This window comes from Polyodon spathula, chromosome 25 (assembly GCF_017654505.1).
Source record: "Polyodon spathula isolate WHYD16114869_AA chromosome 25, ASM1765450v1, whole genome shotgun sequence".
In the NCBI taxonomy this organism is placed as follows: Eukaryota; Metazoa; Chordata; class Actinopteri; order Acipenseriformes; family Polyodontidae; genus Polyodon; species Polyodon spathula.
The window spans coordinates 14,711,177-14,733,427 of NC_054558.1; the positions used below are offsets into that span (position 1 = coordinate 14,711,177).

Genomic DNA, 22,251 nt, shown 5'->3' on the forward strand with positions numbered 1-22,251 from the left:
GATTTCTGGTGGACCAGTCTAAATAAGCATAGTTAACAGGTTTGAGTCAGTGTTTAAAAACTGTAATTCATGACAACTAATATACTAAGAAAAATAAGTTAATTCCAATAGTAGATGACACTAATAACTACTCTGGCTGCCATAGCTCAGTAAGCCAAGCAACAAGCTTCCTCAAATGTGTTGGTTCATAGAGTTCTGTGGTTTCAATGGATTGCTTTGTGGTGCGAGTTACAAAAGATGGGGGAGAGCCTTCTGTGCCTTCCAGTAGTACCGATCTGGATTAAACATGCTTATTTCAAACAAGGAGAAGCTGGCACCAAAGCATTACGTTAACAAAAGGTGGGAGCTGGAATGTTTGTTTTGGTTCCACATGCTTGTGGGAGATTATGTTGTCAGCACTGACCAACCTGCAGTTGAAAGAGCGTGTTAAGCTTTCCAATTACATTGTCAAGGCTCTGCTTTGTTGAACTGCAACATCTTTTGAGCCCGCTCCGCAAAATGGTCAGTGCAAAAGTTCACACTAAACTTTATGCCATTGTGTTTAGTTTGTGTAGAAACCAAAACATTTGTCTACTTGACTAAGATGTTTCTTTAATAAATTACAATGTTCTTTACTACTTTTATGGAATGATTTATGTTGGATGAAAGACACAGCAGCATTCAGAACTTTATTTTCCTTAATGTCTTTTTCACCACTGGCTTAAAGCCAGATCATTCCTCTTGATCAAAAGTGAATCACTTTATTGTACTCTTGTTCACTATTGCTGGTGGATCACAGAGGCCAGGGAGAGCCACCAAAATGGATCCCAATACTTGGTGTACTGGCCACCACTGGTCTAGTGTTGGACTAGAAAACTCTCCCGGGGGATCCATCTTAATCCACACTTTCTACTGCAGTTTCCAGTGAATTGGAAGATGCATGGTACATTTACAGAATGCTATATACACACACAACATATTTTAGTTGTGTTGTTCCACAGCCCATTTAGAACACTCATATGGCACTGTATTTAAATTAGTTTGACACAAGTTTCACCTGCAGTTCTGTAAGCTTTGTATATCAAGTTCTCAGAGCAAAGGCAGCAGTAAGTTGATTCCCTTAAATATCTATCTACACATCCAGTTAGAGGTAAATAGCTAACTCAGTGACACCAAAGAGGGAAAAAAAAAAAAAGTCAGACTGACCAGAGAGGCTCTATGAAAGCATTTTATTTTGCAACACAAAATCAGAATGGCTGTTCTAGCAAGCTGGAAACCATGCAGACTGCATTGTGCATTTTATTAGTGGGGGTAGGAACGAGGAGCTCACTGCTGGACTCTGCTCCAAGTCCAGGATGATGCCACACCCACAGACAGGGATCCCAGGAGAGCCATAAGGAGCAGGGGAGCAGCCAGGACAGGCAGCCAGGCCAGAGCCTGCTGGGGCTCTGGGGGAGAGAAAGCAGGACAGAGGAAATAAAGGGTTAGGAACAGGAAGGGCTCCCAATACAGCCATTGTTTCCAGTGCCCAGCATCAATAGGAGTGTGTTACTTGAGGACCTGCAGAGAGGCAGACAGGGCAGGGGAGACAGTTGGACAAAAGTCCCAATACTAGAACACTAAAGTCATAGCTTAGTGCCAAGTACAATTCTGTGATGTAGACTTGAAGGTTTGGGTATAAAACAGACCATAAGCAAAGTTATTTTTTAGCCTGACTGCAGGGGAGCCTGTATTGTAAAGATCAAGTCAGGGCCATGCAAGACCCTGGCAAGGAAGCCAAGTGTACACTGGATTGTAGAGTGCAAGCTGAACTCACCCTCCAGTGAGGGAGCAGGGCTCCTCTGGTAGAATTCCTGGCTTCCAGCAGACAGCTCTTCAGGAAGGATCCTCAGGGGTCCCAGCACTGCAGTGTGTCTCAGCCCCTCCTCAGCTGCAAGGGAGCCTGGTTAGAAACAGGCCCTGCTGCTTTACAGTGATGCAGTACCAGTCACAACAGGGGGCAGGATGGAGTGCCGGTTAAAACCATCCAAATAAGACAACTTGGTGGCCTACAGGTCATTGAGCAGAGTACCAGCAAGAAATCATGCACCTTGCTCTGGTTGGGAGGGGGAGCACTGCACAGATACTTGAGCATCCTTTGTTGGCTGCCATACAATTAAGTCATTCACTATTGTAGAAAAAAAAATCAAGTTACACCCCACAGCTACCTGTGCATGTACATTATGACATAGAATTAGTACCCGTGTCCCTCCTCTTCCTCAGATAGCATTTGGAGGTACAGCAGCTGCACGGAAAGCTCTGACCAGGGTTATCCAGGAGCTCCCACCTGGAACACAAGAGAAGAACACTGAACCCCAAAACACTTCTCCTTCATAGAGCAGTGCAATGTCCCCATCTCTACACCCAGTGCAGTAGAGATACAGGAGTGAACAGTACGCACAGAAGGTTCCACAATATACCCAGGTTTAGGAAGCACAAGTGGTTCCCCAGGGCAGGGTTTCCACCCATAACCCTGGGGACCCTGGGTTCTGGTTCAATTAAGAATTTGATTGAAGCAGCAATGTGCTTAGACCTTAAATTGCTCTCATCTGCTAAAAGTTGCCAATTAAGATACTTCTAAGATCAGTTCTCCAGAACATAGGTGTCCCTCAGAACCAGGATTGGGAAACCCTACCCTAGGAACACCTCATTGCCCTACAGTTACCAAGCACAAGAACATTTCAGTAATTCTCCACACAACTGTAAGGAGGCACAGAACCGATTGTGCAGATTTAAGAAACTAGTCCTGGGTCACTGGACCTCACAGCCCTGCACTCCCCTTGTACAGAGAGCAGCCTCAGCAGGGTCCAGTCCTTACCTCCTGGTTCTCTGGTTGAATGAACAGGCTTTCTTGGTGGTGTCATTGAGCTGGGCAGGGTCCCAGGCCAGTAACCGGCAATGGATGTAGACCTAGGAAAGAAACATAAATTAGAGACAAGTGGCCCTAGAACTACCACCACCTTATCAGTGAAACTATTTACAAAGAGCATTACATACAAGCATAGCATCAGATACGCACCAAGAAAAAGTATTGACCCTTGGTAACTAGCTGTCCCGAGCCTCCAATACAAATGAGGATTAGCCCATCAGATACTCACATCTGTATTCCATTGTGTAAACTTGAAGGCCTGGACAACCAGACGGATCTCGGAGGTCTGGATTCGGGGCAGAAACGTAGAGTTACCAGCCTGGCCGTCTATAAAGCATCTGCAAGGAGAAACACTAAGCAGGGGGAGGCACTGCCAGGACTTCCCGTGTTCCAACCCCAGTCATGTTTACAAGTGGAAAGTTTGAACTGATAACTTGTCTGGTTTCACAGACCTGGATTAACACTAATCATGGCATTTATCCTATCTAAATATTAAGGTCCGTGAACCAATTATAAACTACATAACCAGTCCATTAAAAAAATAAAGAAATCAATCCAAGCCTTCCCAGCACAGTTTTTAGTTCAACTGAGCTTTTGCCATGTTCAAAGCCGACAAATCAACACCCACTTTCTAAATCCAAGCACAACTATTGTGTTTCCAAGAGCTAAACAGATTTAAATCATGTCTACTACAGCTTGCAGTGAATAGCTACCCATGGTTGGTGATGAGCGGGTAGGTCTGGCTTGAAGGGCTCAGCTCTGGAGTGCTTGCTGCGACACACTCTTCCATGTAGATCATCAGTGGCATGTGGAATTGCTGCTTCACTGCAGCTGCAATGTTGATGGGGGACCCCAGGAAGAATAGACTGGAGGTGCGTGGGGCTGAGAAGTCATCTGACACAGGAGGGGCACATGAGAACAGCAACCCACCCAACTCCTCACACTAGCCAGGACAGAGCAGCATGGACCAGCACCAGAGGAATTAGATAAACCCCAAGGAGCACCACAGGCTGCTCCCCCTGCCAGGTTAGTGTTACACTGGATATCTAAAATCAATAGATCAAATGTACACTGCAGGACAGCAAACTCACCATTCATAATCCCCATGGTAAACTCCAGCTTCCCAAACCCAGCGGCATCCCCAAGTGCAGGGTTATACACTGGAGGAGTCCAGCCAGCAGGTCTATAGAAGACACAAGTAGAAAGTTTTGTTTAGAGCAGCAAAACAGTTTGCATTCAGCAGAACACTGAATTTGGGAAACAATTGCACAGATTACTGTATTCAATGACAGACTAGGTTTTAAATAACTGTTCCATTAAAAGGCAGTAACTCCACAATCATAAGTGACCAAGGAGTAAGTTCATAGATTTTTGTAAATAGCTTCAAAGAATCTAGTCAGATACAAGTGTCATACATAGGATGCATGAATCAATACTTGAACACATTAACAGGAGTTACAGCATGTTTAAGCCAAGTCCAACACTCACCTTGTATAGGTGCACACAATAGACTGATTGAAGGGAGTCTGGTAGAAGCCACCCTGGGTGGGCTTGTAGGTCAGCACATTCATGTAACTGGTAACGTTGGCAGTAACCTGGGCAAGGCATGGATAAATGTCAGTGCTGAAAACAGATTTAAAAAACACTTGATATGCAAGTCAAGGGTAAGGCACAGCTCCATCAGTTAGCCTTTACAAGACTGATTACAGCACACTGCATGTCAACAGCATAAAGCAAAAACAATGTATTTAGCTTGTCTAAAAAAGTGCAAATGGATTTCCCATACAGCTGTCAATACAACGTTTGTATTGCTTAGACATTTAGCACAAACATTTTTAAAAAGCTATTACAACTACCAATACTGCACAAAAAGTGGTAGTAAAATTAATCTTAGTACAATGGGTATAGTTATACAAGCATGTACAAGTCAATACGGTGCAGTGCAATTTGAGCTCGAACGCTTACGTGACCCCAACACACAAGCTGTTAGAAGCCACTTACCATGCGCGTAAAGCGGCAGTCCAGCAGGCCGTACTGGAACACCACCATGTTATTACCGGCGCTGCTGCTGGATGGAGGGCAGGTTCCCAGCAGGAGGCCACTCGGGTCCAGAGGCAACGCCGGCCGAAAATAATCCAACAACACCCTCACAGCCACCGAGTCCACGCCGCAGGCTGTACTCACAGCTACAGGGGAAACGGGTTCAGTATAAAGCGGAACACGCAACTCCTTTATTTTAGGTGTTACGGAATTCAAGAATTAATTTTGTAACTACGAATTGCCTTTAAAATAACCAAGTACACACTACTGAGTGTTGCACAAGAGGACATCACTGTCTGGATATCTGTTAAACGAGCCTGTTAACACACCAACATCATGCACCGGTACAGTCAGTACTACCAAAACATACGGCACAAAACACACTAACCCCCCGAGTAGCCCACATTACCTTCCTGCGATGCAGCAAACGGTACACAACAAAGCGCAAGAACAACACATTTCCACAACGACACCATCTTCCAAACCAACAGTTACCTACCAAATACTACCGTCCAGGTGCTTTTCTAGCGACATTAATTAGACTTCTTTGGCAATTAACACTGAGTGGACCACTGACACAGGTGTATCGAGTTGTGCCATTGCGCGGGCGCCTGCGTATATCACACACATTCCAGAGAAAAAAATACCCAACAGTTAACATCAATTAAAAATTGGACAGACCTTATTGACTTGCTAACACTCCAGGTTTCGTTGTACTGGCTATTCGTGAGTTCAAATTTTAATATACAGCGCAACTATTTACATGCGTTATGCGCCTATGGCAAGGCATCGGTGCCATAAACGCATTGACACAACGCGTAACTGATTTTGGAAACGCGTTGTGAAAGTGACCAACGAGAATCGTTATTTATCAACGCGTAAAGAACAGCCTGACAAATCCTACGCGTTACAAAAACAACATTAAACGCCGAAAGGGCCATACAGTTTGTATCCAATGCGTGGTGGAATAAATTTGACCTGTATCATAGGAGCCAATGGGTAGGAAATCATATTTTGTGGGTGCACTGTGTCACTCTAAGCCAATCAAGTTATTTCTTATTTTGTAGGTAGAGAAGGTGATGAACTCTGCTTGAGAAAATAAGCCTGAGGCAGTCCGGTTCATATTGTGAAGGTATAAAAACGGTTTATTTTTCAAATGGTACAACCTCTAACCATAATATACTGCTAACAAGTAATTTTTAATTTAAAATCACAGAGTTATCTGAATTGTACAAAATTAAAACGTTTAATTAAAAAAAAAAAGAAAATTACTGTATTTGCTTTCTGAAACTGCCATATGCACCTGCCTGCGTTAACCGAGATCGCTAAAGTATGTTTCTACATTCTACAGTGGTTGCAATCCCGAGGGACAAGGGACTAAGACTAAGTGATGTTAAAAAAATAATTCAGTGCCTACAATTAAGCAACATATTTAATGTAAAGAAAACGTGAATGTGTTACTTTCTCATAGCTGCTTATGTATGAATATGTTACAGTCACGATTCGGCCAGTCGCCGACAAAAATAACATTTCGCGATTTGAGCATTTATTATCTAAGAACGAAATGCAAGGCTATTTCGGTCTTTGGGTAACTTATTTTGGCCAAATTGCGAAATGGAACAAGCAAAGATAGAAACAGAAAATAAGTGACAGCTTCTTCGCTCTTTGAATAAAGCGATCTAATGACATTGGTGAATATGCTTTGAGGAAGTGCACAGTTCAAGAACAGATCTTGAGGATTCAAGGCTTCATTTCTTGCAAGTGCAATAAGTTTTGTCAAACGAAGTGCTTCTGTGCGCTAGGGCGTGCAGCTCAATTCTAAACGATACAGCAGCAAGTCTTGCAAAAACAAATAAAAATACAGTGATTTGATGTTTCTGAATCTAAATTGTGTTTTTTTTTTATTTTATTATTATTTTTTAATGAGTTCTCATTATGGTTTCTCGTGGTATCTAATTTGACTGAACTACTTTAATTTGACCTGACTGTTATTATCTAAACAATTAAAACATTTAAAACGAGGCTCAGTAGCGCAGTGCTCTCAATAAGGTTTCTTTTGAAAATGTTCATTTACCAAAGTTGTCATCATCTAAAATAAAAAACATTGAAGAAGGGTTTCTTGTTGTCAAGCAGTCTCTGTCTTATTCCACAGGTGCGGCATTTTCTGTGCTGATCGGGTCTCCATTCCTTGTTTTCTATAAAGTGTTAGTTCACCGCTTTGTTTAATTTATGAGACTATTAAACGTTTAATAAGCGTACTTTTATTTCTTTCTCTTAAAAACTGTGATTAGACAAACGTGTATTGACATTTGATTTTGCAGTTTAAATACTGTGTATACAATAGTCATATAATATCAATAAAACAATCCCATTTTAATAGTGTTAGTTGTTTCCTCAAACCCTGTAATTTCTAAATAACAGTGCGAGAACATTACGAACGTTTTTTCAAATTCGCTTGAAGTTGAGTGTTTGTGGTCACTATCCTCCTAAATTGCCTGGGTTAACTTCCTGCGTACATAATAAATACATAAATAATAAATCAATGACGTGTCTCTCACAAATGTAATTTACGGATTCCCTGTTCATTCAATACAAATAAAAATACAGTTTTATTGAAAAGTTTGTATTCACAGATTGAGCAGCGTCTTCAAAATCTGTAGCTGAACTGCGCATTTGCTCAAAGCCCGTGTCACAATTTGATTATATCGCTTTACTCACCGAGAGAATAAGCTGTCTCTTCTTTTGTGTTTTGTTCTTCGTTTTTTTGGTATTTTCCATTTCGCAATTTCAGCAACATAATTTGCTTAAAGACCGAATTAACCGTTCATTTCGTTCTCGGATAATTTGTAAATTCTCAAATCGCGAAATGGTTATTTTTTTATTCTCGGTGATTGTGCGAATCCTGACTGAGTGTAACATATACACCAGTGGTATTTATTGTGTGTAATTGTCGGTCTTGTCTAATAACGTTCATATTATAAAAAAGAAAATGCATGAGGAACACCCTACACTATCTTGTGGGCGTGACCTATATGAGAAATAATAATAATAAAAGACAATATGTGGTTAATATGAATAGCATGCGCATTTTAATATTCAGAACAGCTGTTTATTCATAATCTGGATATACTGTCTAAATCTTTATATTGTATAATTATTGTATCCATATTTATAAATGTGTTCAGTTAAACATATTGTTATTGCTCCTCTAAAATAAAAATATTAGGTCTGACATTTAAAGTACAAAACTGAATTATTGTTTAAAAAAAATCTGAAATTCAAGTAAAATGTCTAGGATGTGGCAGGTGGGGATTTTTGACTATGGAAGCGGTTTCCCTTTAGTAGAACTTCAATAGGGTGTATTTGTTGAAATCAAGTTATCTATTGCCACATGCTTATTTTCTTTCTTTGGTATCACATCCTGTGTACTGTAGGCCCACTTGTGCAATTTTCCCACTGAATATATAAACAACATTGTTCTATTCTGTTCAATTCTAATACCGGTTACATTTGATGAAGCTGAACATACTGAACTTGTTCAAAGAATCCATGTCCACTCTGGACTCATTTGAGCCAACACTATTGAAAATAACTGGAAGCAAAAATCTGTCAACTTGAAGAGGTTGAAACTTACAGCATCTTGGCAGTTTTAAGAGGCTTGGAAACCAATGTAATACTATGACACTGACCTAATTTTAATCCATAGTGATCGATCCATGTAGGGATCTGCTCAAATTCTGGGATTCTCAAAGAATGAGAAACTGAAACTCAGATCAACCCTGTTCATTTTCAAATATAAATGCAGGATTTCTCAAATTTTATTGCCTTCCCACCTAGGTGGAAATCGGAAACAAAACCTGGGTAAATTGGTGCAATAAACAGGGAATGTGGAGTTTGATCACCAAGGAGCATTTATTCAAGCTGAATAAATGCACAGCTCTAGGTTCAATTGAATTGCACGAACCCCTTTGCTTGGTAAAGTCAGAAGTCTTGCAGCCAGATGTTCCGTGACACGAGTTTGAGCTTTAAGCAATGATTGGGGTTGTCACACAGAACCCTTGTTCCTAGAATATTTGTTTCTGCAATTATTTCTTTCACCCTGAAGTTTGTTTTTGTCCACAAACAGAAAATATCCATTTGGAATTTCTCTTGGACAGTTTTACTATATTGGATAGACTAGTTAAATTTTGCTTAGTGTTGATTTTACAGTCCTAATTAAAGCCCCTGCAAATATTTGCCTGTACAGCCCAGAAGCTCCTATTGATAGCTTAGTTACATGCATCCATTCAGTTACAAGATTAAAGAGGAGGAGCAGAAAGATACATTGCATACAAGGGGTCAACATAGTAGGAATGTATAAAAGGTCTGTGCAACATTAACTAGCAAAAAGTGGAGTTGGAAGTTGCACCATGCAGCAGTTTGAACCAGGTACAGCAACATTTCTACCTAGACAGAACCAAATTGGAAGGTAGTGTTCAAGAAGTCCTCTGCAGACTGCCAAGGGATCACTGCTGAAGAGCACCATTTTATTTGAAGTCCAAGTTCCTCTCAGATGTCATTAGATAATGTTTAACCCCCCCCCCCCCCCCCCCCAAAAAAAAAAAAAAAAAAAAAACACACCACACCCTAACCAGGGGTACTGGAGTAGTCAGTTAGTGGCTATGCAGAATACTCCAAACTTAGCCCAGCTTTAGAAGTAATTCTCACTACAATTAATGCTAAGTGTAATTTCCTAAACCAAGTGATAGAAGCCCTGTACCACTCCTGGTATGCAAGGCAAGTTAATTCTAGCAGAAAGATTTGATGCCCTGAAAACCCCAAATACACTCAGCTTAGAAATCTTACTCTGTGGCAGAATTCAGACAGACCAGGAGGTTCTTTATGTAGTCATTTTTATTTTACAACATACAAGAAATCAGAATTGCTGTGCTGTAGTGCTGCTGGAAACAGCGCCAACTGCTGTGTGCATTTCAGTGGGGGCAGGAATGAGAAGCTCACTGCTGGACGTGGAGCAGAGTCCACGACGATGCCACATGCACATAATAGCCAGAGATCCCAGGAGAGCCATAAGCAGCAGGGGAGCAGCCAGGATAGGCAGCCAGGCCAGAACCTGCTGGGGCTCTGGGGGAGGAGAGAGCAGGAGGAAGGAGTTAGGAACAGAAAGGACTGCCAATGCAACCACTGCACAGTGCCCAGGAGCAGTTTCAATGAAGGTCTGTTACTTTAGGACCTGCAGTGGTTTGTTCCACTACTAGAAAACATTAAAGTGATCAGTTTCCTAGGGTAAATTGACAGAAGTTATACAATTCAGGTGAAGGAAACATGACTGCAAGGGAACCTGTACAGTTTTTTAAAAAAAAGTGAAAAGGCTAACACCATGCAAGTCAAGTGTACACTGGATTAGAGACTGCAGGCTGAACTCACCCTCCAGTGACAGAGCAGGGCTCCTCTGGTAGAATTCCTGGCTTCCAGCAGACAGCTCCTCAGGAAGGATCCTCAGGGGTCCCAGCACTGCAGTGTGTCTCAGCCCCTCCTCAGCTGCTCAGGAGAAAGGGAGCTTGGTTAGAAACAGGCCCTGATGCTTTACAGCAAGGCCTCATGCAGTACCAGTCACGAGAACAGGCTGAAGGAGTGCCGGTTAAGAACAACCCAAGAGACAATTGTGGCCTATAGGTCACCAAGCAAAGTATCAGCAAGACAAAGCACTTGCTCCAGTTGGGAGAGGGGTGCAGCACAACTCATCCCATTTGATGCATACTTTGGCTGCCCCTGTTTTAGGCAAACCATTTCACAGCAAGTTACCCCTCAACTACCTCCATCTAATCTAAAAGCACAATTAAATACCTGTGTCCCTCCTCTTCCTCAGACTGCAGTTGGAGGTACAGCAGCTGCACACAGAGCTCCGACCAGGGTTATCCAGGAGCTCCCAGCTGGAACACAAGAGCAAGACACTGCAACAATTCCACTTGATAGAGCATTACAAGTTTCCTTATTTGTACACCCAGTACAGGAAGGTAAAAATGCAGGAGTGAACAGTATGCACAGGTGCCACAATATACTCGGGTTTGTTTAGGGTGCACAAGTGGTTCCTCAAGGCAGGGTTTCCACCAACAACCCTGGTCCTGAGTGACCCCTGTCTGCCAATTCAGACACATTAATTACTCTAATTGAACTAATTACATTTAATTGGTCTCATTTTAGTTGAGAATCAAGTAACCCCTAAACTTATCTGGAAATTCTCCTGGTGTTTAGAAGCAGAATTAAAGCCCAATTATGAATTCAATTAAGTAATTGAACCAGATGCAGGTGTCCCCCAGGATTGGGAAACCCTGCTACAGGGGCAGGCACACACCTCATTGCCCCCTCAGTTGCCAACAGCCATGAAAACATTACAATAAGTCTCCACACAACTAAGGAGGCACAGAACTGATTGTGCAGATTAAGAAACTAGTCCTGGGTCACTGGACCTCACAGCCATGCACTCCCCTTGTACAGAGAGCAGCCTCAGCAGGGTCCAGTCCTTACCTCCTGGTTCTCTGGTTGAATGAACAGGCTTTCTTAGTGGGGTCACTGAGCTGGGCAGGGTCCCAGGCCAGTAACCGGCAATGGATGTAGACCTAGAAAAGAAACATTAAAGAATGAAGTCAGGAGACAAAATTGCCCTAGAACTGCCACCATCTTAGCAGCTCCGGAGTGTACTTGCAAGAGCATTACACACGCTACGAGCACAGCATCAGATATGCACCACAAAAACACCAAGTATAAAATCTTGGTAACTAGCAGACCTGTACCCTCCAACAGAATCCACCTTAACCCAGATACTCACATCTGTATTCCATTGTGTAAACTTGAAGGCCTGGACAACCAGACGGATCTCAGAGGTCTGGACTCTTGGCAGAAACCTGGAGTTACCAGTCTGTCCATCTACAAAGCATCTGCAGGGAGAAACCATGCACTGAGCAGGAGTGGCTCACCAGGACTAGAGAAATCAGACAGCCACCGGAAGGTAGTGAGCAAGAGCTTCATGTTCCAGTGAAACTTGCTGTACAGATTAGTCCAACCCCAGTCGTTTGCACAAGTGAAACATTTGAACTTCAAGCAACTGGTTTCATAGACCCCGGTTAACACTAATCATGGTGTTCATTCTCCCTAAAATGAAGATTAGAGTTTGTGAACCAATTACAAAGCTACATACAAACCAGTCCACTTACCTACACTATGCCTTCACAGCAAAGGCATTAGTTCAACTGAGCTTTTGCCATGTTCACAAAGCTGACCATTCAACACCCCTTAAACCCAAGCAGGACTACTGTGCTCCCAAGTGCTAAACATTCCGGTTTAAAATAGTGTCTTTACAGCTTGCAGCTAATATCTACCCATGGTTGGTGATGAGCGGGTAGGTCTGGCTTGAAGGGCTCAGCTCTGGAGTGCTTGCAGCAACACACGCTTCCATGTAGACCATCAGCGGCATGTGGAATTGCTGCTTCACTGCAGCTGCAATGAAGATGGGGGACCCCAGGAAGAATAGACTGGAGGTGCGTGGGGCTGAGAAGTCATCTGGAGATGAAGGAGGGGAGCATGAGAACAGCAACCCACCCAAGTCATCTCGTTAGCCAGGACAGAGCAGCACCAGAGGAATTAGCCAAAACATTCTCTACTTGACTGGAGGAAGTGACCCAAACACCACAGGCTGCTCCCCCTGCCAGGTTAGGGTTGCACTGGACACCTAAGCCAATAGATCAAGTGTACACTGCAGGACAGCAAACTCACCATTCATAATCCCCATGGTAAACTCCAGCTTCCCAAACCCAGAGGCATCCCCAAGTGCAGGGTTATACATTGGAGGAGTCCAGCCAGCAGGTCTGAAGACAACACAGGTAGAAAGCTTTGGTTAGAGCAGCAACACATCAGGACAGTTAGCATTCAGCAGGAGACACTGAACTGGAGAAAATTTGTTGGCAATAGTTAATGGAAACTTACTCCTGCTGCCTTTGCAAGAAGTTAATTGGTTCAGCAACCCTAACACAGTAAATGACTACTTTTGCCAAGGCTACTGTATTCAGTGCCATAAACTGGGTTTAAAATAGTGACCATTAAAAAAAACTCCACAGTAAAGTACATAAACTGACAAAGTATTACTTGGAAAATTTAGTTCTCAAATGAAAAACTCCACAAATTAGATACTGTTAAGTCAAGTGTCAGACAGGATGCATGATGATGCTTGAATGAACAGCCCAGAGGCTTGGAACACCTCCTTACAGCATGTTTAAGCCAAGACCAACACTCACCTGGTATAGGTGCACACAATAGCCTGATTGAAGGGAGTCTGGTAGAAGCCACCCTGGGTGGGCTTGTAGGTCAGCACATTCATGTAACTGGTAACGTTGGCAGTAACCTGGGCAAGGCATGGATAAATGTCAGTGCTGAAAACAGATTTAAAACACTTGATATGCAGTTCAAGAGTAAGGCACAGCTCCATCAGTTAGCCTTTACAAGACTGGGGTCACGGCACACACTGCATGTCAACAGCATAAAGCCAAGGCAATGCATTTAGTTTGTCCAAAAGTGCAAATAGTAATTTCCTTTACAGCTGTCAATACAACCTTTGTATTGCTTAGTCATGTAGCGCATCAAACATTTTTAAACAACTATTACCAATATTGCAGAAAAAGCTGCAGGAAGTCATCCTAGTACAATGGGTATATTTATACAAGCATGCACAAATCAATACGGTGCAGTGCAATTTGAGCTCGAACGCTTACGTGACCCCAACACGCAAGCCGTTAGAAGCCACTTACCATGCGCATAAAGCGGCAGTCCAGCAGGCCGTACTGGAACACCACCATGTTATTACCGGCGCTGCTGCTGGATGGAGGGCAGGTTCCCAGCAGGAGGCCACTCGGGTCCAGAGGCAACGCCGGCCGAAAATAATCCAACAACACCCTCACAGCCACCGAGTCCACGCCGCAGGCTGTACTCACAGCTACAGGGGAAACGGGTTCAGAATAAAGCGGAACACGCAACTCCTTTATTTTAGGTATTACGGAATTCAAGAATTAATTTTGTAACTACGAATTACCTTTAAAAAATTACCAAGTACGCTCTACTAAGTGTTGCACAAGAGGACATCACTGTCTGGATATCAGTAAAACGAGTCTGTTAACACACCAACATCATGCACCGATACAGTCAGTGCTACCAAAACATAAGGCACAAAACACACTAACCCCCCGAGTAGCCCACATTACCTTCCTGCGGTGCAGCAAACGGTACACAGCAAAGCGCAAGAACCACACATTTCCACAACGACACCATCTTCCAAACCAACAGTTACCTACCAAACACTACCGTCCAGGTGCTTTTCTAGTGACATTAATTAGAGTCATTTGGTAATTAACACTGAGTGGCCCACTGATACAGGTGTGACGAGCCTGCGTATATCACGCACATTTCAGAGAAAAAATACTCAACAGTTAACATCAATTAAAAAAATGGACAGACCTTGTTGCCTTGCTAACACTCCAGGTTTCGTTGCACCGGCTACGCGTGAGTTCAAATTTAACTTAGTTATACAGCGCAACTATTGTGTGATGCGCCTATGGCAAACCACCTGTGCCAGAAACGCATTGACACAACGCGTAACTGATTTTGCCAACGCGTTGTGAAAGTGACCAATGAAAACCAGGGTTATGGTAATAACCTAACGTTCGTCACCTTCCCTACCTACAAAATAAGAAATAACTTGATTGGCTCATTAGAGTGACAGAGTACATCTACAAAATATGCTTTGCTCCCCATTGGCTCCTTATGATACAGGTCAAAAAACCGTATGGCCCTTTTGGCATTTAATGTTGTTTTTGTAACGCGTAAAATTTATCAGGCTGTTCTTTACTCATTTATAAATAACGGTTCCCTGAAAGAGAATGATAACTATTACCGAATGGGAAAGAGCCCTCTGTGACCGTCAATCACTGAGCATATATAAAAAAGCTGCCCTATCAGGACCCTGCTGTGAGGAGGTAGTCCCTCCCATCTCCTGCTGAAGAGGGACGTCCTCACAGTAACATATTGCCATTTTCTTTCGAAATCAGAGTTCAGCTGGGGACACAACCTTGAAGGGTAATGGTTGTCATTCTCCTTCAGGGAACAAGGGTTATGTTAATAACCTAATGTTGCCTTTCAATGGAATGACAACCGTTACCGAATGGGAAGCTATACCAAAGCTGTCGTGGCTCCAGATTACCGACAGTACAGCCTCACGGCGATAGCAACAGTGCCCACATGACGCCTAAGGGCATGCCGTCTGCAACACCCTAGAGCCCAGAGAGGGTCTCGCTCAGTTTGCCACATCAAGGCGGTTGAAACACGCAAATGCCTGACTACCTGTCCACGTAGCAGCATTGCATAGCTCATCTAAGGAGACGCCATGAAGGAAAGCCCACGAAGTTGCTTGGCCCCTGGTAGAATGGGCTGTAATGTCCCCCGGCAAGGGGGAGTCCGTCTGTTCATACGCCAAGCGTATCGCATCTGCCACCCAGTGCGCTAGACGTTGCTTTGATAGGGCCTGACCTCTAGAACGGGACCCATAGCAGACAAACAGCTGATTGTCTCCAGGACGCCGTCCTATGCAGGTTACAACTCAGAGCCCGAACTGGCCAGAGCATGTGCTGTCTACGGTCCTCCTCTGACTCGTGCGGGGGAGGTCTGAAAGTTTCCAAAACCACTGGTTGGTTAATATGGAATGAAGATACCACCTTTGGCAGAAAGGCTGGATCTGTTCTTAGTGTTACCCGCGAGTCATTTCCAGTGAAAACCATACACATGTCATCGATGGACAGCCTCTGAAGCTCACTTACTCATCTGGCAGAGGTAATGGCTAATAAAAACACCACCTTCAAGGAAACAGGGCGCAGTTCTGCTGACACCATGGGCTCGAATGGGGGACCCCATACTTTTCATGGGAGGACGAAGCCTCCGAGCCCCTTTAAGAAATTCCACTGCCAGGAAATGTGCCACAGGGGACACCGAGTCAATTTTGTTGTGGCACACTGACAGGTATACCTTCAAAGTGGACGCTGAGTTCTCCTGCGTCAAACAGATGTTATAAGAAGGTTAATATCGTCTCAATAGGGCAAGTCACAAGATCGTGACATTCGGCAACGCAACAGTCTTGAAAATCTTTCCACTTGTATGAGTACTGGGCTCTAGTGCTCGGCGCCCTAGCAGACTCTAATGTTTCTACAACTGCATCTGGCAAACCTCGTCTGAATAGACGGCTCCGTTCAACAGCTATACCCAGAGTTGGAGCTGGGCTGGGTTCGGGTGCCATAGTAGTCCCTCCGCTTGGCTCAGGAGGTCCTTGCGCAGCGGGAGCTGCCACGGTTGACCCGACAACATATCGGAGAGGAGAGCAAACCAGGGGTGTCTCGGCCATCTGGGTGCAACCAGCAGAACCTGTGCTCTCTCCACCCTATTCCTCTCTAGTGTCAGGAGTATTAATGGTAGCGCAGGGAACACATGCAAAAGCCCCTGTGGCCAGGGGTGAGCTAGCCCGTCTACTCCCTGGGGGCCCCGTCTCTCTCCATGGAGAACCATAGGGGGCAACGAGTGGACTCGGCTGTGGCAAAGAAGTCGACCCGTGCAGTACGGAACCTCTCCCAAATCTGTTGAACCACTTGGGTGTGCAGTCTCCATTCCAAGCTGTCTGGAGTTCTTCTGGACAGGAGGTCTGCCGCCATGTTGTCCACAACGGGGAGGTGAACTGCCCTGAAGGAACACAAGTTTCTGTGCATCCATGACAGGAGTCTGTGCGCTGCGTGGTGAAGGCCCAGCGATCGCAGGCCGCCTTGGTGGTTTATGTAGGCTACCACTGTGGTATTGTCCATCCTGACCAGCACATGTTTGTGCGGTAATTGCTGGTGAAAATCAGATAACGCCAGGTTCACTGCTTGCAGCTCTTGGTCATTTATGTGCGCTTGCTGCCAATGACCCTTCCACTGACCTCTTATTCCTCTCCCATTCCAGCCCAGGCTGGAGGCGTCTGTAGTGACCACTTCCCTTCTGTGAGAGGATCCGAGGGGAGATCCGAGGCGCAGATTGCCAGGATGGAGCCACCACTCCAGTGTCTTCCGGCATTGTCTAGACACTCGAACCAGCCGGTACCAATCTTGGACCGGGTGCACATTGAACGTATTTACCTAGGTTTGAAGTGGGCACATTCTCAGCAGCCCTAGTGGAAGGATTCTCGAGGTGGCTGCCATCAGCCCCAACAACCTTTGACATATTTTGACCTGTAGGAGTGCATCCTCTCTGAATAGGGAGAGTGTGGCCTCCAACGACCGAATCCTGTCTTCTGACAGTGAGGCAAGCATGCTTAGAGTTCACTTTGATCCCCAGGAACACTGTGGACTGAGAAGGTAAGAAGTTGCTCTTCTGTTGATGTATAGAGAGCCTTAAGCTCTTCACATGATCTATGACCTGTTTTGTGTGTGCCTCTGCGCGCACTTTGGAATGTGCGCAAACTAGCCAATCGTCCAGATAGTTCAGGATCCGAATACCCCGCAGCCTGAATGGAGCCAGTGCTGCATCCATGCACTTTGAAAATGTGCAGGCCACCAGTGAGAGGCCAAATGGCAGCACGCAGAATTTGTACGCATTGCCTTGAAAGGCGAAGCGCAGATATTTTCTGTGCGCGGGACGGATCGGAACATGGAAGTAGGCGTCTTGCTGGTCGATCTATGTGAACCAGTCGCCCGGCTGGACGGACTGGTGGATATGCTGTGCTGTCAACATATTGAACTTCCTCTGTTTGAGGAACAAGTTGAGGACCCTGAGGTCCAGAATTGGTCTGAAACCGTCGTCCCTTGGCTTGCGTCAGCCACAAATGCAGGCAAGCAGCCACCATCATCCTTGCTACCATCTGGAGCTCCCCTATGTCTGCCTCTGTGAATCTTTCCTGCAGCCTCTCTGTTAACTGGGTTTGATAGAGCACCAGTATAGCCATGGTGTTCGCTGCTTTGACTGACAGCGCTGCCGATGCGTACGCCTTCTTCAGCATAGCATCCGTTATCCTTATCCCCCTTGGTGAAGGTGGAACCTTGCACCAATACCGTGACCGTGTCCCCGATAGTGGGGAATGGGCCTAGGCCCGCTTCTTGGGCAACTGCAATGTGCAACAGAGACTCTGCTGTTCTGGAGGCTGAGGGTGCAGAAGCTGGGTTGCTGCAGGAGGAGCACACCAATTCCAGGAAGTCCTGGCATAAAGGGAGGGCTTGCTGTGGGTGCCCTTTTTGCTGGAGGAAGCGGTTCCCCTTTCCCTCCTGTTCTGCCAGCCAGGGAACGTTCGTGGCTGCAGCTGCATTAGTGTCCGGAACTCTTCCCTCTGCGACACATGCGGCAGGGGCGGTAAGGAGCCCCTCTCTGTGACCTGCCCGATGGAAGTGGCTGGGTCCGAGACGTCTTACCTTGATGCCTCGAAGGACAACTCGTCTGGGCTAGGAGGTCTAGGTAGTGGGGATGGGGAACGAGACTGTGGAAGTTGGGGCTGCCCGGTGGTAGGGGGCAGTCTGCCCTGCGACTTCAGTAGGATCTCCAGCACAGTCTGCTGAGCCCTCACAGTCACCGCCAACTCCTGGAAGTGCCGCTCAGCTGAACAACTGTGATGGTGAACGTCTGTGCCTGCACGGGGAAGGAGAGCTGTACCTGCGTGGTGACCACCTGTCCCCTGGTGAGTGCCCCCTCGAGCGGTACTGCCTAGGTGGTGACCATCCCGCCTCCCCTGAGAGGTGCCTGAGCCTCTGTACCGGTGGTGTAGAAGGGGTGACGCAGGTGTGTGGGAGAGCTCTCTGGTCACTGTAGCGGGGATTGGGGGGGGGGGGGGGTCCTAGAGGACCTCTGCGGAGGACCTTGGACCACTGATCTCATTCTCCCATGGCTCAGGGAGAGAGATTCTGCTGGGGAGAGAGCTGCTCTCCTGCACTTAGTTCTCTTGGAGAACTTTCTGCATGGAGAGCAGTCCAACTCACCCACCAGTGCTTTGGCCGCATGGTCTGGCTCTAAGCATCTGGAGCAGGACTGGTGGTCATCCTGTTTGGGCAGCTTCGCCGCGCGCTGGTCGCACTGGTGGAAACCAGCGGAGGACTCAGTTGACTGCACAGACATGGCCTCGTGGGCGTGGCTGCTGTGCTTAGTGCCGATGGGTAGCGCGGTCCGTGCCGGGCTGTAGACGGCTCTGAAGCTGTTCACTGGTGCCGAATCAGTCGGTGCCGGGATTGGCGTCGAGGAAAGCGCTGAGTCAATCGATGCCGAGGTCGGTGCCGGGCTGTAGACGGCTCCGAAGAAGTTCACCGGTGCTGGGATCAACGCCGAGGAGAGCGCTGTCGGTGCTGAGTGTTCGGTGCCGAGTCAGTTGGTGCTGAGTCAATCGGTGATGAGGTCGGTGCCGATGGGTAGCACTCTGAAGCTGTTCACCGGTGCCAAGTCAATCGGTGCCGGGATCGGCACCGAGGAAAGCATTGTTGGTGCCGAGGTTGGTGCCGATGGTGGCCGTGGTCGGCGCCAGGCTGTAGGTGACGCCGAAGATGGTTACATCGGTGTCGAGTCAATCGGGGCTGGGTAGGCGCTGTTCCAAGCCTGAGGTCAGCGGGAGAACCGCGGTCGATGTCGGGCTATGCAGCCAATTCAGTCGCCGTGATCATCGAGGGCAAGCGCAGCCACACCATGTGAGCCCGAGGCTTGAGAGGGGCGCTAGGCCTGAGTTTTTTTTTTTTTTCGGTCGCTGTGGCCGATTAAATCGGTGTAGAGGACGACACCGCGAGCCCGCGGGGTCTCCTTACAGCACCAGAACAGCTACCAACACGGTATCTGAAACTACACAAGATCTTGTGTAGTAGAAAAGAATAATGGCCGCTCACCAATCTCACAAGAGGGGTCGAAACTAGCTCTAGTCAGTAAACTGATGGGAGAATCAGGCAAGAGCACTCTTAATAATGCTCAAAAGCGTGATTTTACCATGGATGTCAAGAAAATTGAACGTATAAACCAACAATTCGGCCAAATTCGAACAAGAAAGCACGAAGCAATCTGTGACCTGTCTCAGTGAAGTGAGAGAGAAAATGGCGATATGTTACTGTGAGGACATCCCTCTTCAGCAGCAGGTGGGAGGGACTTCCACCTCACAGGTGGGTCCTGATAGGGCAGCTTTTTTATATATGATCAGTGATTGATGATCAGAGATGCTCTTCCCATTCGGTGATGGTTGTCATTCCATTGAAAGGGAACTCTGCTTGAAATAATAAGCCTGAGGCAGTCGGTTCATATTGTGAAGGTATAAAAATGGTTTATTTTTCAAATGGTACAACCTCTAACCATAATATACTGCTAACAAATAATGTTAAATTTAAAATCAGAGTTATCTGAATTGCACAAAATTAAAATGTTTAATTAAAAAAAAAGAAAATTACTGTATTTGCTTTCTGAAATTGCCATATGCACCTGCCTGTGTTAACAGAGATCGCTAAAGTATGTTTCTACATTCTACAGTGGTTGCAATCCAGAGGGACAAGGGACTAAGACTAAGTGATGTTTAAAAAAAAAAAAAAAAAAAAAAACCCTAGTGCCTACAATTAAGCAACATATTTAATGTAAAGAAAATGTTAGTCACACATTGATCTAATTTATCTAAACAATTAAAACAGTTAAAACTACTTCAGCTGCAACAATCCCATATTACTGAAGAGGCAGAACAAAACAAGTCAGTTTATTACAGGTGGACTATCAATACAAAGAAAGCTTTTTTTTTTCTTATTGGAATTTTTTCATAGTTTTCAAAGATTTTGTTTAAATGCTTTAAGTGAAGAATACGTTTAGCCGATATGACTATTAATGGCAAGCAAATTTAATATAAAAACCATATTACTGCCCTCATAAATATTATTGGTTAATGTAAAGTTATTTTCAAGTCAAGTGAAGTGGTGTTTGGTATCCATTAGGAAAAGTTAATTAACTTGATTAAAAACACATTTTTGTGGTGTGCTGGTGGAGTCTTGCAGTCACGGGAGGGGAGGGTAATGTCCTGGATGTGCCAAGTTGTCGTTCTTTGTTGGAGATTCCACAGGGCGCATTCCATTGACTCTGGCACTCCTGCTGGTTAGGCAGTCAATCGACAGTCAACACCCACCACGATACAGTGGACCCTGCTGGCACGGTGCCTGCTGAGCTCAGGGTTGACAGGCAATTGGCTTGGCTGTGGGATCAGAGGAACTTCAGCTCTCCTGAGCCGAGTGGGGAATTGTTGCCGTGAGGGAACATAGCTGGACCATCTAAATTGGAGGAATAATTAGGCACTAAATTTAAATTAGGTCAGCCTACCAAGATTGCTGGATTAGTGCATCTTGCTAATTATTTTAAATAAACATGCACACTCACCCAACATTTCAAATTGATGCAACATCTCCCTTTTATCACTGGAAGAAAAAGAGTCATTTCAATTTAACTGAAGAGGAGAGTGGCGAAGTACTTCTGCTGTCTACAGCCCCAAAAGATATCGAGGCACATATTGAACAGAATACGATATGAAACTACAATATTATCCTTAATTAGCAACGGATTTGTAATGAATCAGCATCTCAGCCCATTGAATTAAACATTAAGTAAAAATGCACTAGCCATCTTTACGAGCAAACGATATTCTGATTTGCTCAGAGATGTTTCAGAGTAAATGAATGTACTAAACAATGGCAAGTGATCCTGCCACCGAACTTAATTAAATGGTAGGAAGATGGGTTTAAATGTTTTGATGAATATCGTAAAAAAAAACACCTTCATTTGGCCAGCAACAGTACAGAAAATGTGTGCCATTCTGGAGCCCTGGCACAGATGGAAATCCTCCTGTGTGATAGCCACTTCGATGTGTAATCCACAGGCACAGCATGGGCGGTGCAGAGAAGGGTGCTTCAATGAGGTACCTTAATGCACAGAAGGAAGGGCTTACTGGCATAAAATTAAAAAGACATACTGTACCTTTACCCACTCCACCTTGGGATTCCTCAGACAGCATGTCCTTTGCAGCCTTGTAGACCATCCTGGTCTATAGGTAGAAGAAGACTGACCCAGTGTCCTGTTCCCTGGATCAGGGATCTTTTGTGTCTGCTTCAACTGAAAGGTCGTGGCTGGTCTTCGATGGGGATTCCACAGAGAGCATCACACTGATTTGGGAGGCAAAACCGTCCAGGACTGTGTCTCCTCATGATGACACTTGCAGGGGTGACTGTTGTCCTGCAGTTACTGGAGTAACGAGAACATTGGTCTTTGTAGTGTTAGTGAGT

General features: G+C 45.2%; 1 protein-coding gene and 1 pseudogene across 1 annotated transcript; both read right to left on the minus strand.

Moving 5' to 3' along the window:
* Window positions 1-1,239: 1,239 nt before the first annotated feature.
* On the minus strand, window positions 1,240-5,461 carry LOC121300235 (zona pellucida sperm-binding protein 3-like). Its single transcript, XM_041228733.1, has 10 exons — window positions 5,437-5,461; window positions 4,889-5,073; window positions 4,376-4,482; window positions 3,979-4,070; window positions 3,601-3,781; window positions 3,117-3,225; window positions 2,837-2,928; window positions 2,220-2,305; window positions 1,796-1,921; window positions 1,240-1,427 (listed from the first exon to the last, which is right to left on the minus strand). The coding sequence occupies exons 1-10, from the start codon at window positions 5,459-5,461 to the stop codon at window positions 1,306-1,308; spliced, it is 1,125 nt and encodes a 374-aa protein (XP_041084667.1). The 3' UTR covers window positions 1,240-1,305.
* A 4,352-nt stretch (window positions 5,462-9,813) lies between these two features.
* LOC121300064 lies at window positions 9,814-14,408 on the minus strand (annotated as a pseudogene).
* Between the last annotated feature and the right edge of the window lie 7,843 nt (window positions 14,409-22,251).

What these genes read in the sequence shown, in the direction of transcription:
- LOC121300235 (XM_041228733.1), bottom strand. Translation starts at nt 5,461, where the DNA reads ATGTCGCTAGAAAAGCACCTGGACG. An exon ending in TACCATGGGGATTATGAATG is followed by an intron (nt 3,782 to 3,978) that starts GTGAGTTTGCTG and finishes CTCCTGTGTCAG; the next exon opens with ATGACTTCTCAGCCCCACGC. An exon ending in TTCAACCAGAGAACCAGGAG is followed by an intron (nt 2,306 to 2,836) that starts GTAAGGACTGGA and finishes CTTGTGTTCCAG; the next exon opens with GTGGGAGCTCCTGGATAACC.